The 12,399-nt window shown below is 46.1% G+C and overlaps 1 protein-coding gene across 3 annotated transcripts in view; it reads right to left on the reverse strand.

Moving 5' to 3' along the window:
- INSR (insulin receptor) overlaps positions 1 to 12,399 on the reverse strand; it is a 138,481-nt gene that overhangs the window by 7,803 nt on the left and 118,279 nt on the right. For all 3 annotated transcript variants that reach the window (XM_008070536.2, XM_008070535.2, XM_021718802.1), the window contains 5 exons: positions 12,010 to 12,284; positions 11,067 to 11,206; positions 4,361 to 4,520; positions 3,276 to 3,378; positions 1,077 to 1,144 (listed from right to left, as the gene is read on the reverse strand). In XM_008070536.2, coding sequence (XP_008068727.1) covers positions 1,077 to 1,144; positions 3,276 to 3,378; positions 4,361 to 4,520; positions 11,067 to 11,206; positions 12,010 to 12,284 — 746 coding nt within the window. The remainder of the gene's footprint in view (positions 1 to 1,076; positions 1,145 to 3,275; positions 3,379 to 4,360; positions 4,521 to 11,066; positions 11,207 to 12,009; positions 12,285 to 12,399) is intronic.

Raw genomic sequence — 12,399 nt, forward strand, 5'->3', positions numbered from 1 at the left:
GTGCTGAGCAAGGCCTGCATGCCCCTCCTTCTTGACTGATTAGACCCCTGCTACTGAGAGATGCCATTTCTCATCTGAGGCTATTGTTTCTGCAAGGTGCCAAGGGGACGGGAGACAGGTTGTAATAGGCTTAATAAAAAAAGAAACCAGGCCAGGCACGGTGGCTCACATCTATACTCTCAGCACTTTGGGAGGCTGAGGCAGGAGGACTGCTTGAGCTCAAGGGTTCGAGACCAGCCTGGGCAACATAGCGAGACCTCATCTCTACAAAAATAAAAAAATTCAGCCAGACATGGCGCATGCCTGTAGTCCCAGCTACTCGGAAGGCTGAGGCAGAAGGATCACCTGAGCCCAGGAGGTCGAAGCTGCAGTGTACCATGATCACGCCTCTGCCCTCCAGCCTGGGTGACAGAGTGAGACTCCCCACTAAAAAAACCAAACTTGGATACCCTGAAAAATACTATCCCCGTGTCCTAAGGCAGCATCCATCTGGGCAATCGTGTTGATTCCTCGAAAGTTACATTTTTATTCTGAAGCACGATTCAAAAACCGGTCATTTGATGGATGCTGCCAACCCTGAAGGGGCAGCCAAGCCCTCTCCATAGGGGCCTCTCACTGCCCTCTTTACAGTCAAGGGCAATAGGCACATCAGACCTTGTCTCCGGCCACCAGTATCAGTACACAAACAGCAGAGGTGTCCCTAGAAGTCCCAGTCTCCTAGCAGTCTCATCTCACCCATGACTTTTGTCTTCCCGACCTCCCGGCTTGGATGGCACATTTGGACATGACCTTGTGGCCCTGGCCCCAGCTCTCTGCTCCCACAGCTCTGGCACAAGGTTCTCAGCCTGTTGTCCCAGCCCAAGAATCCCAGCCCATCCAGGCAGGTGCCAGATAGCAGGTGTCCAACTGCACATAGTAAGGGGGTTTCTGCAGCAAGTCAGTCACCAAGCTCAAATGAACTAGAGGGCTTTCCTTGGCCTCCCTGGGGTTCTGCCCTCCACTCTTGCTTGATGGTGATGCCATGGGAAGCCCAACAGTGAGGGTCTTCCTACCCACAGGGAAGGGCTGGTACTCACCATCACTGGCACTGAGGTACTCAGGGTTTGAAGATGCATACAGCGGTCCCAGAGGCCCATCCGGCTGCCTGGAGGAGAAAAATGAAGTTTACTACTTGAGATTCTCACAGGATCCCACAGGTCTCCAGAAAAACCACGACCTCCTGGATACTCTCAAAGGCAGGGATATGGACCCATTATGATTTTCTGATTTGTTTTGTTCTGAGTTGGCATCTCACTCTGTCACCCAGGCTGGAGCACACTGGCATAAACACGGCTCACTGCGGCCTTGACCCCCTGGGCTCAGGTGATCCCTTTGCCTTGGCCTCCCAAGTAGCTGGGTCTAGAGGCACATGCCACCATGCCTAGCTAATATTTTCATTTTCTGTAGAGATGAATTCTCACTATGATGCCCAGGCTGGTCTTGAATTCCTGGGCTCAAGCAACCCTCCTGCCTCGGCCTCCCAAAGTGCTGGGATTATAGGTGTGAGTGCCAGTCTAGACCCTTATGTTTTGAGTGGAAGCCTGTGTAAAGGGTTACTTAAGTGTATTAACATGGGAGGCTCACCCCTCCATGAGAGGTTTTTCTTTTTTTCTGTTTTTAAAGAGACAAGGTCTGCCTCTGTGGCCCAGGTTGGAAGTGAAGTGGTGCAATCATAGCTCATTGCAGCCTCGAAATTTTGGTCTCAAACAATCCTCCTATCTCAGCCTCCTGAGTAGCTGGGACTACGTTATGTACCACACACCCAGCTAATTTTTTATTTTGGTAGAGATGGGTATCTCGCTGTGTTGCCCAGACTGGTCTCAAACTCCTGGGCTCAAGCAATCCTCCTACCCCTGCCTCCCAAATCTCTGGGATTACAGGTGAGAGCCACTGCACCCAGTTCTGGGAGGTTTTTATAATAATTTATGGTCATCCATGTAACACCATTAACTCAGTACTGTTCTGAAGTGAGCTCATCCCAGCTGGCTGGCAAGAAACCATCATTAGATTTTCAGGAAATGTGCGAGCAGGTTGCTAATTACAACCATCATTAAAAATTAAACTACAGAGGCTTCCGATTAAACACATTATCTTAAAAGCAAAGGCAATACATGTTCAAAACTCATCACTTCCTAACTACTATGATCAATGTGCCTGAAGATACATATGTTATCCTGTTTCTTAACACTGTTGTATCTGTATGACAGAAACATAACACAACAGTGAGCTACTGGGCATCTCTTTGCTACTCTTCTCTGGGAATATTTACACCAAAGAAACTGGCAAACACTCTAAATCAAGACTGGCTTTATTATCCTGTTGTTTGTCCAGACTTGAGAAAAATGTTTTACCATGCAGATTAAACTTAAAAGTGTGTTATGCCTGCAGCAAAGACATTGCAAATGGCACCAAACATGAAGAAAATGTTCTTCTAGTGTTTTAAAAATTACCTGATCCAACAAAGATGTCGCTCATATCATTGATAAACATACATCTTATTTCATTTTTTGTTTTACTCTTGAATGCACATTAAAAAATTGATCAACGTTCACTACAGTCATTTGTCAATTGCAACCATAGGTTTATTATGGATATAAAGATTTGGGCAAAAAGAAAAGAATCAACAGAAGTATTCTGTGAGAATCAACTGGCTAGAGGGAATTTACTCTAAAGAGTACTGTACGTTGGCAACCCCCTCGTGTCCCCTCCCACCGTGGGAGCTTTTCTGTCCTCTTAATAAATCCTGTTTTCAAAAAAAAAGAGTATTGCATATTGTATTATGGTTATTACCTGTTAATTGCATTGTAAACATCCTATATCAGTAAAATTCACAGTAAACTTGTTTTGTGTGTGTATGTGTGTCAGGGTGTCACTCCACCACCCAGACTGGAGTGCAATGGCACTATCACAGCTCACTGCAGCCTCAACTTCCTGGGCTCAGGAGATCCTCCCGCCTCAGCCTCTTGAGTAGCTGGAACTACAGGCATGTGCGATAGTCCCTGGCTAATCTGTCTATTTTTTGTAGAGACAGGGACTTGTTACGTTGCACAGGCTGGTCTTGAATGCCTGGGCTCAAGCGATCCTCCCGCCTCAACTTCCCAGAGTGATGGGATTACAGACATGAACCACCACACATGGCTGGAATTCATAATAAACTTAAATATACCAATATCAAGACATGCTTTCCCCAAGAGCTGGTTGATTTTAACCATTTACCAACATGCCACCACACTTACCGTTTTCTCAAGAATAGATAAATACTTCCAATCACAACACTGAAGAGGAAGACAAAGATGAGGGGGCCGATGATAATTTTTGCAATATTTGATGGGACGTCTACTGAAATAGAATGAAAAAAAATATGATTCACAACAAAATGTGTTCCCATAAAAAATTACACTCATGCCTGGATCCATGAGCCACAGTGCCCCTCCTGCTTGGTCCCTGAGCCTCTCTGTGCTGGTCTCCCGGGCCCTCATTTTCCAGGAGTCCTGAAACATCATTTGGTTCAGTGGGACCGGGCAGTGGGCTCAGAGGTATGTTGGGAGCACACTGTGGTCCCCAGATCACTGCCTATGGCCAGACTCCCCACATCACGTCCCCACCCAGAGCTGGCATCACTCTCAGAGTTTGATGCCCTCCTGTTGCCCCACTAAATTTTTTTTTTTTTTTTTTTTTAGAGACAGGGTCTCTGTCACTAGGCTGGAGTACAATGATGTGATCATAGTTTACTGCAGCCTCAAACTCATGTGCTCAAGCAATCCTCCAACCTCTGCCTTCTGAGTAGCTGGTACTATAGGCATGACCCATTATGATAGGCTAATTTTTTTTTTTTTTTTTTAGAGAGATAGAGTCTTGCTATGTTGCTCAGGCTGATCTTGAATTCCTGGTCTTGGCCTCCAAAAGTGCTGGGGTTACCGGCACAAGTTATCGTGCCCAGCCAAAATTCGTAATAATTTTAAGGCCAGAGCTCTACATTTTCATTTTGCACTGGGTCCTGCGAATTACATAACTATCCCAACTTCAATATCACCCTTGGCAGATGACAAATTCTAATAACAGAGATGGAGACATTAGTAACAAGTACCAGCCCCTTAATTTACGTCATTGAAATCTCCCTCCACCTCCTCAAGTGGGCCCTGTCATTACTTCCATTTACAGATGAGAATGTGCAGAATCAGAGAGGGCAAGCACCTTGCCCTGGACACACAGCACAGCTGGTGGACCCAAGGGTCAAGGTCAGAGACAGCACCCATCAATGTCCCACCATGCCCAGCACCAAGCACAGCCCTGACGAGTAGAGGCTGCCATGGGGACTTACAATAGTCTGTCACATAGAAATAAGTGGCTTCTGTCCAGGAGCCATTGCCCGCCAGGGAGGTGGCCCGGACCCGCACGCTGTAGTTCCCCGGCGACAGCCCACGCAGCCGGCAGCCCCGCTCCAGAGCGTAATGCTTGCGAGAGACGCAGAGGTGCAGTTCCTGGAAGGGAGGAGGAGGCCATGTGAGCAGGGCACATTGTCTGAGTGCCCAGTCCTCTAACCCTAGCCCTAACCCTAACCCTAATTGCCCAGGGGCAACATGGAAGCAGAACACAACCAGGGTGGGATACAGAAGCGATTTTGAGAGTTTCAGAGCCTCTGGAGGGACTTTACATGATTATTACTTGTAAGTTGCATTTTATATACCCTCCATAAGTAAAGTTCACAATAAACTTGTATGTGTGTATGTGTGTCAGTGTCTCACTCTGTCACCCAGGCTGGAATGCAGTGGCACAATCATGGCTCACCGCAGCCTCGACCTGCTGGGCTCAGGACATTCTTCTGCCTCAGCCTCAGTGCTACAAGTAAGGAACAGATGCAGAGATTCTTGTGACAGATACCAGTCAACCTTCCTAAGCATCTGACCTGGATCATTCCATCTGATTCTCCCAACAACCTGTGGCCTCACACTGGAGGCAAGGAAACTGAGGCTTGGGGTGGAGTTTGACCAACTTTTGCCATCAAGAACTAGATGGTGGCCAGGCTTAGTGGCTCAGCCTGTAATCCCAGCACTTTGGGAGGCTGAGGCGAGTGGACTGCCTGAGACTGCGGGTTCAGGACCAACCCAGGCACCTTAGCAAGACCTCATTTCTACAATAAAATTGTTTTTTAAATTAGCCAAGCATGGTAGCACGTGCCTGTAGTTCCAGTTACTTGGAAGGCTGAGGTGGAAGGATTGCTGGAGCCCAGCAGGTCAATGCCGGGTGGTCGTTGAGTATGCTACTGCACTCTAGCCTAGGCAACAGAGTGAGACTCCAACTCACAAAAAAAAAAAAAAAACTAGAACTAAATAAAATACTGTCAGGTTCTCAGACCTGCCTCAACTCTGCAAAAACGGTCATAAACAATTTTGTAACATCCATCAAAAAAGGGTTTGGTTGGGTCTTAATAAACCTTTGTCATCCAAGTGCAAAGACTCATGCCTGTAATCCCAGAACTTTGGGAGGCTGAGGTGGGAGGATCGCTTGAGGTCAAGAGTTTGAGACCAGCCTGGACAACATAGCAAGACCCTGTCTGTGAAAAAAAAAAATGTTTTAATTAGCTGGGCATGGTGGCATGTGCCTGTAATCCCAGCTACTTGGGAGGCAAAGGCAAGAGGACCCCTTGAGCCTAGGAGTTAGAGGCTGCAGTTAGCTATCATCATACCACTGCACTCCAGCCTGGGTCAAAGGACAAGACCCTGTCCCTCCAATAAAAAAAAATTAGGAACATAAAAAATGCTTCATAGCATCCATAAACTAAAAGGTTTGGCTGTGTGCCACTAAAACTTTGTCGATGCTGCAAAGTTCAGCTTCCCATAATGTTCACATGTCTGAGATATTCTTTTAAAATTTTTTGTATTTTATTTTTAATTGAAAAATAAAGGCAGTATATAGGTATGGGGTACAGTGTGAAGTTACGACACATGTATACATTATGGAAAGGTTGTAACAGCTAATTGACACATATATCACCTTACACTGTTCCTTTGTGGTGAGAACATTTAAGATTGATTCTTCTAGCAATCTGAAAATATGTATTACTAACTGTAGTTCCCATTCATATATGAAGTAATGAATCCCTACAACTGATTCCTCCTGCCCAAGTGAACATCTGTACCCTGTGATTAAGAGCTCTCCCAATCTTCTTTTGCTGTTTTTCCAACTATTTTAAAATGTAAAAAGCAATTTGTAGTTCACAAGACATGAAAAAGACCGTCAGATGTAGTTTTCTAACTGACCCCCAGCTGAACAGGTTCAGTGCTTTATCTGAAGTCTCACAAGTGGGATGGCTAGCCCTTGAACTCAGAACAATTTGGTTCCAAAACTATTTCTCCTTAAGACCACTGTAGAATATTTTCTTTCTTTCTTTTCCTTTTTTTTTTTTTTTTTTTTTTTTTTTTTTTTTTTTTTTTTTTTGAGTAAGAGTCTTGCTCCATCAAGCTGGATTACAGTGGCACAATCACAACTCACTGCAGCCTTGACCTCCTGGACTCAGGCGATCCTCACATCTCAGCCTCCAGAGTTACTGGGACTATAGGCACATACCACTATGCCTGGCTACTTTTTTAAAATTTTTATATTTGTTGAGATGAAATCTCGTTATGTTGCTCAAGCTGGTCTTGAACTCTTGGGCTCGAGCCATCCTCCTGCTTCAGTCTCCCAAGTAGCTGGGATTATAGGTGTGCCACCACGCCCTGCTATTTATTTTTAAACTTTTTGTAGAGATAGGATCTCACTATGTTGTATAGGCTGGTAACCACAGAACATTCTCATCAGGCCCCCAGACAGGTAGAAACAGAAAGGACCGACATGGTCTAAGTGTTGCATTCCAAGTCTTTCCCTGCACCTTCTGGCCTCTGCCTCATTAGGACCAAGTGGAGAAATGAGCTTAATGTCTAGGAAAAATTGTTTAAAAGCTCCTTCCTTGCTATAATGCTGCTTTTAATTTTTTTTCATCATCATCATAAAGAGTTGAGATCCACCCAAATGTCTGGTGAGAAGACAGGAGATCAACACAGTGGGGAACTGTGACAGACCAAGAACTTATTAGGAGAAGTAGGAAGCTCACTGGGGAATAAGACCACGAAACCTACAAGTGTCTGGCCAAGACTCTGAAAACTTTCCAGAACAGTTCCAAGCTAATAGTGCATGCAGAGAACTGGGCTGGAAAATTTAGGAGGGGGAGGGAGGCTAGGTGGAGAAGAGAAAGGAACGTGAGAGAAAACCCCGTGCTTATCATGTGACAATAACAGCAAGAAAACAAATCAGCCTGGCAGCGAGGGTGGGGGCAGGGAGCTCCAGTCCAAAGTTTCTTCCAAGGGGAATGAGTCACCAAGCAGAAAGACACAAGTAAGCAACCAGAGAAACCCAAGGTAGCTGCTATCCGGGACAAAGGGGAATGCACCCTCTGATGTTAGTCATTTAGTCCCAGCCACCTCGAGGAGCAGGGAGCAGGAAGGGAGTGTGATGGAACGATCTAGAACCCCTGTCATGCTCTCTTCATAGACACCAAAAACAAAAACAAACAAAACAGCAAAAATGAGAACTGAAACCTGAGCCAAAGACTGAGAAGTCGATTGCATAAAAGCTTGTGTAAACAGGAGAAAAAGACCCAAACACGGGAAGATACTGAGGCAAAACATGTGAGCAAATAGAAACAGGTGATGCTCTTTCTAGGGAGAGGCGGTCCCTATCAACAGTTTCCAATGGTGGCACAGGTTTAAATGCAAGGTTTAAAGGGGGGAGGTACTCAAAAGTGATGTGTTAAATAGTTAGAGGTGATTTTGCCTATTAATCGAGCAAAAAAGAGGCCAGGTGTGGTGGCCCATTCCTATAAACCCAGAACTTTGGGAGATCGAGGTGGGAGGATTGCTTGAGCCTAGGAGACGTGAGACCAGCCTGGACAACACTGTAAGAACCCATCTCTAAAAAAAGAAAAAATAAATTAGCCAGGCATGGTGGCATGTACCTGTTGTCCCAGCTACTCAAGAGGCTGAGACAGAAGGATCCTCTGAACTCTGGAGGTTAAGGCTGTGGTGAGCCATGATTATGCCACTATACTCCAGCCTGGGTGACAGAGTGAGACCCTGACTCAAAACAAAAACTAGCAAAAAATAAAAATAACTTACCACCAAATTCTGGAAATAATTTTATAAATGTGGTAAAACTATACTCTAGCTGTGTACATTTTGTAATTTTTTTTAAAAGTTTTTCCAGGCACGGTGGCTCATGCTTGTAATCCCAGCACTTTGGGAGGCTGAGGTGAGAGGATCACTTAAGGCCAGGAGTTCAAGACCCAAGGGGGCAACATAGAGAGACCACATCTCTACAAAAAGTCAAAAAAAAAAAAACCTAGCTGGGCATGGTTTCACGCACCTGTAGGCTCAACTACTCAGGAGGCTGAGGCAAGAGAATCACTTGAGCCCAAGCGGTTGAGGCTACAGTGAGCTATGATCACACTACTGCACTCCAGCCTGGAGGACACAGGGATACCCTATCTCAAAAGGAAGGAAGGGAGGAAGGGAGGAAAAAAGGAAAAATATTTTTTCAGAGTTTTATGTCAATTTTTTCTTGATCAAAGTAATGATAGGAAACTAAGGAAAATGTTGGAAATAACCAAAATAAGTGTCTATGAAAATTTTTTTTTTGAGTTGGAGTCTCACTCTGTCACCCAGGCTGGAATGCAGTGGCACACTCAATGAAAAGGTTTTTAAGAAGGTGATTGCAGCCTCTCCCTCTCTCCTAATTTTCTTCCCCGTCTCTGCTTCCCTCAAAGGTGAACACAGCTGGTCTGTCTGGGATTGGGGCTTGCCTGTGCAGGGGATTTGTGGTGGGGAGTTTTACCAGTGACCCATGGGTTCCATGAACAGGAGACACAGGCCAGTTGGAGATGGCATGAGAGGCTGGGAGACTTGAGGGTTAGGGTTAAGTCCAATGCCAACAGAGTCAACAGTTGTCTAGGCTTGGCCAGGGCCAAGAGTCCCTGGAATGTGAGATTTCAGTGTTTAAACCCAGAACATTCCAGGCAAATGGAAATAAAATAGTCATAGCAGCAGGGAAAAATCCGGGGGGTTGGGGGGGGGATGTCTGCTGTGGACACAGGTATTGCTTAACGAGCAGAATTCACATAAGCACTTTACTGCTAACCATGCCCTGTCCTTCCTTTGGAAGTTGCTCCTTCCCTAACTAAAGGCAAAGGATCCCCTTGGTTCAGGGAAGGACACGAAACATAGCCTCAAATTAGCCATCACGACAATGCAAATCAAGACACAGTGAGACACCACATCATACCCACGAGGATGGCTGGAACCAAAAAGATGGACAATAATGAGGAAAGAGTGGAATCCTCATATGGGGCTGGTGGGAAGACAAAATAGTGCAGCTGCTTCAGAATAGAGTTTGGGCTTTTTTCTTTTTAAGTTAAATGTAGAGTTACCATAGGACCCAGCCATTGCACTCCAAGAACATGGAAAACATATATCCACACAGAAACTCATATACACACACGTGTACAGCAGTATTACTAATAACAGCCCAAATACCACCCAAAGATGAGCAAACAAAATGTGGTCCATTCATCCAACAGCCATCAGAATATGATTTGGCTATAAAAAGGAAGGAGGCTCTGACATAGGCCACAGCGTGGGTGGACCTTGAGGACATCATGCTCAGGGAAAGAAGCCAGACACAAAAGGCCACAAAGTATATGAGTCCATTTATATGAAATGTCCAGAAAAGGCAAATCCACACAGATAGAAAACAGATTAGTGGTCGCCAGAGGCTGGGAGGAGAAGAAACAGGGAAGATGAGCAGGGAGGGGTGACAGTTAAGATGGGTAGGGCTCATTTTGAAATTGACTGTGGAGATGGTTGCATAACTAAGCATTCTGTGAATGTACTAGAAGACATTGGGCACATTTTATTCACTCATTCATTTATTTAGAGTTGGGGTCTGGGCACATTTTATGTACGTATGTATGTATGTATTTAGAGTTGGAGTCTCCCTCTGTTACCCAGGCTGGAGTGCAGTGACATGACCATGGCTCACTGCAGCCTCAACCTCCTGGGTTCACAGAATTCTTCCATCTCAGCCTCCTAAGTAGCTGGAGCTACAGGTGCATACCACCACACCCAGCTAATTTTTTTATTTTTTTGGTCTAGATGAAGTTTTGCTATGTTGCCCAGACTACTCAAACTGCTGGGCTCAAGTGACCCTCCTGCCTCAGTCTGCCAAAGTGCTGGGATTTCAGACAAGAGCCACCATACCTGGCCTCACTCTATTCTTATAGACCTTGGGCAATGACTTAAACTCTGGAAGCCTCTGTGGCCAGCTCACTGGGATACTCTGAGAATGCACTGTGCACTTCCTCAATCCCAAGAGATATTGCATTTTTGCATTTGGACATTTCTGAAATTGGAATGCATCTTACAAGTAATGCTGTCTTAGAATCAGAATTAGTAGTGGACCCTTTTCTTCCTTAGCAGACTATAAAAAAGGGGGATACCCTCTCAAAATGTCTTAAGGTGATAAATATGATGAATGAGAAATTGAGTGTAAAGGGCTGAACATGGGGCCTACACTGAGCCCCAAGGATAGCCTAGCTGCTGTTTAGGTTCTTAGACTTAGATTCTCTCTCTTGGGCACCTCTGTGTTCACTCCTCAACTCACACAGTGTCTGGTGCTGAAAGGGAGGCACTCAACAAAATCATTTATGAAGGTTTTAAGGGACTCATTCCCAGACTCAGATCACTCCCCCTAAAGTAAAATGAGTCTTTTGCATTGGTGGGAGGGACCTATGTCAATGCGGCCACTACTTGACTTAGAGGACACCACTGAAAAGCATGTGAGAAACAGAGGAATGAAGTGTGGAGGTTGGCATTCCTGACCCATCTCCCTAGTGTCAAGTCCTAACAACACAGCATCTGATGGGAGAAGCATCTGAGCCAGAATTCAGGCAGGGGAAGGGATGATGCTGAAGGCATGTGCCTGAGTGTCAAGAGCCTTACCTCATCGCCATATCGCCGGTAACTCACTTCGTACAGCACGATCAGGCCGTTGGGTTCCTTCGGCTCCTGCCACATCAAGTGAACAATGTTGTTCTCGAAGACCTCGTGGGTCACGGGGCCGACAATATCATCTGCCTTGGCTGTAAGAAGCGGAAGTTAGAAGCAGGGAGGTAACTCTTGGATCAGATCCCACTTCTGCCACCTATCAGCAGGGCGACCTTGAGCTGGTTATGTAATTTTCCCACATCTTTTTCCTCACTGGAGAATGGACGTGTAAAACCCACCTCACCGGATTGTTAGGAAGAGTAAGTGGGTGATTTTTCTGTATATAATTTTTTTTGAGTTGGGATCTCACTCAGTCACCCAGGCTAGAGTGCAGTGGCATGATCATGGCTCACCACAGCCTTAACCTCCTGGGCTCAGGCAATCTTCCTGCCTCAGCCTCCTGAGCAGCTGGAACTACAGGTGCATGTCACCATGCCCAGATCATTTTTTAACTTTTTGTAGAGATGAGGTCTTGCTATGTTGCCCAAGCTGGTCTCGACTTCCTGGGCTGAAGCAATCCTCCTGCCTTGGCCTCCCAAAGTGCTGGGATTATAGGCATGAGCCCATATGCCTGGCCTGAGACCCCCATTCTACAAATAAAAAATACTAAAGAAATTAGCCAGGCATGGGGGTGCATACCGGTAGTCCTAGCTACTTGGGAGGCTGAGGTGGGAGGATTACTTAAGTCAAGGTTGCAGTGAGCTGTTACTGTGCCACTGCACTCCAGCCTGGATAACAAAGCAAGACCCTATCTCTAAAATAATAATAATAGTAATAATAATAACAATAAAGGTTAATAAGGGAAAGTACATATATACACTGACCCAGGGCGGAGGGTTTATCCTGGTCAGCCTGGGTCTCCCGCCCCATGCAGCATGGTCCCCGGGAGCAGACCCACCTTCGGGCATGGTCCTGGCGCTGACATAGGCTGCCACACTACACCGCTCCTCAGGAGTGTCCTGGTTGCAGGCCTGCAGCTCGATGCGATAGCCTGTGAAGTGGCGCAGGCCGGAGATGACCAGCGACTCTTTGTTCACCACTTTTTCGAAAGGCCGGTGCTCCTCGGGGCTGGTGGGCACGCTGGTTGAGGTGGTGTTGAGGAAGGCTGCGACCGTGGGGGCAGCTGCAGTTACGTTCCCAATGGCGCCAAGGGACCTGCGTTTCCGAGATGGCCTGGAATGACAATAGGACATGCATGATCACATCATCATCATCTTTTAAAAAATGATGTTGGAGAATCAAAGGCTTTATTAGAAAGAAAGATCAGAGTGCAGGTGGGCGCGGGGGG

Source organism: Carlito syrichta, unplaced genomic scaffold (genome assembly GCF_000164805.1).
Source record: "Carlito syrichta isolate Samal-C Ts95f unplaced genomic scaffold, Tarsius_syrichta-2.0.1 Scaffold313494, whole genome shotgun sequence".
In the NCBI taxonomy this organism is placed as follows: Eukaryota; Metazoa; Chordata; class Mammalia; order Primates; family Tarsiidae; genus Carlito; species Carlito syrichta.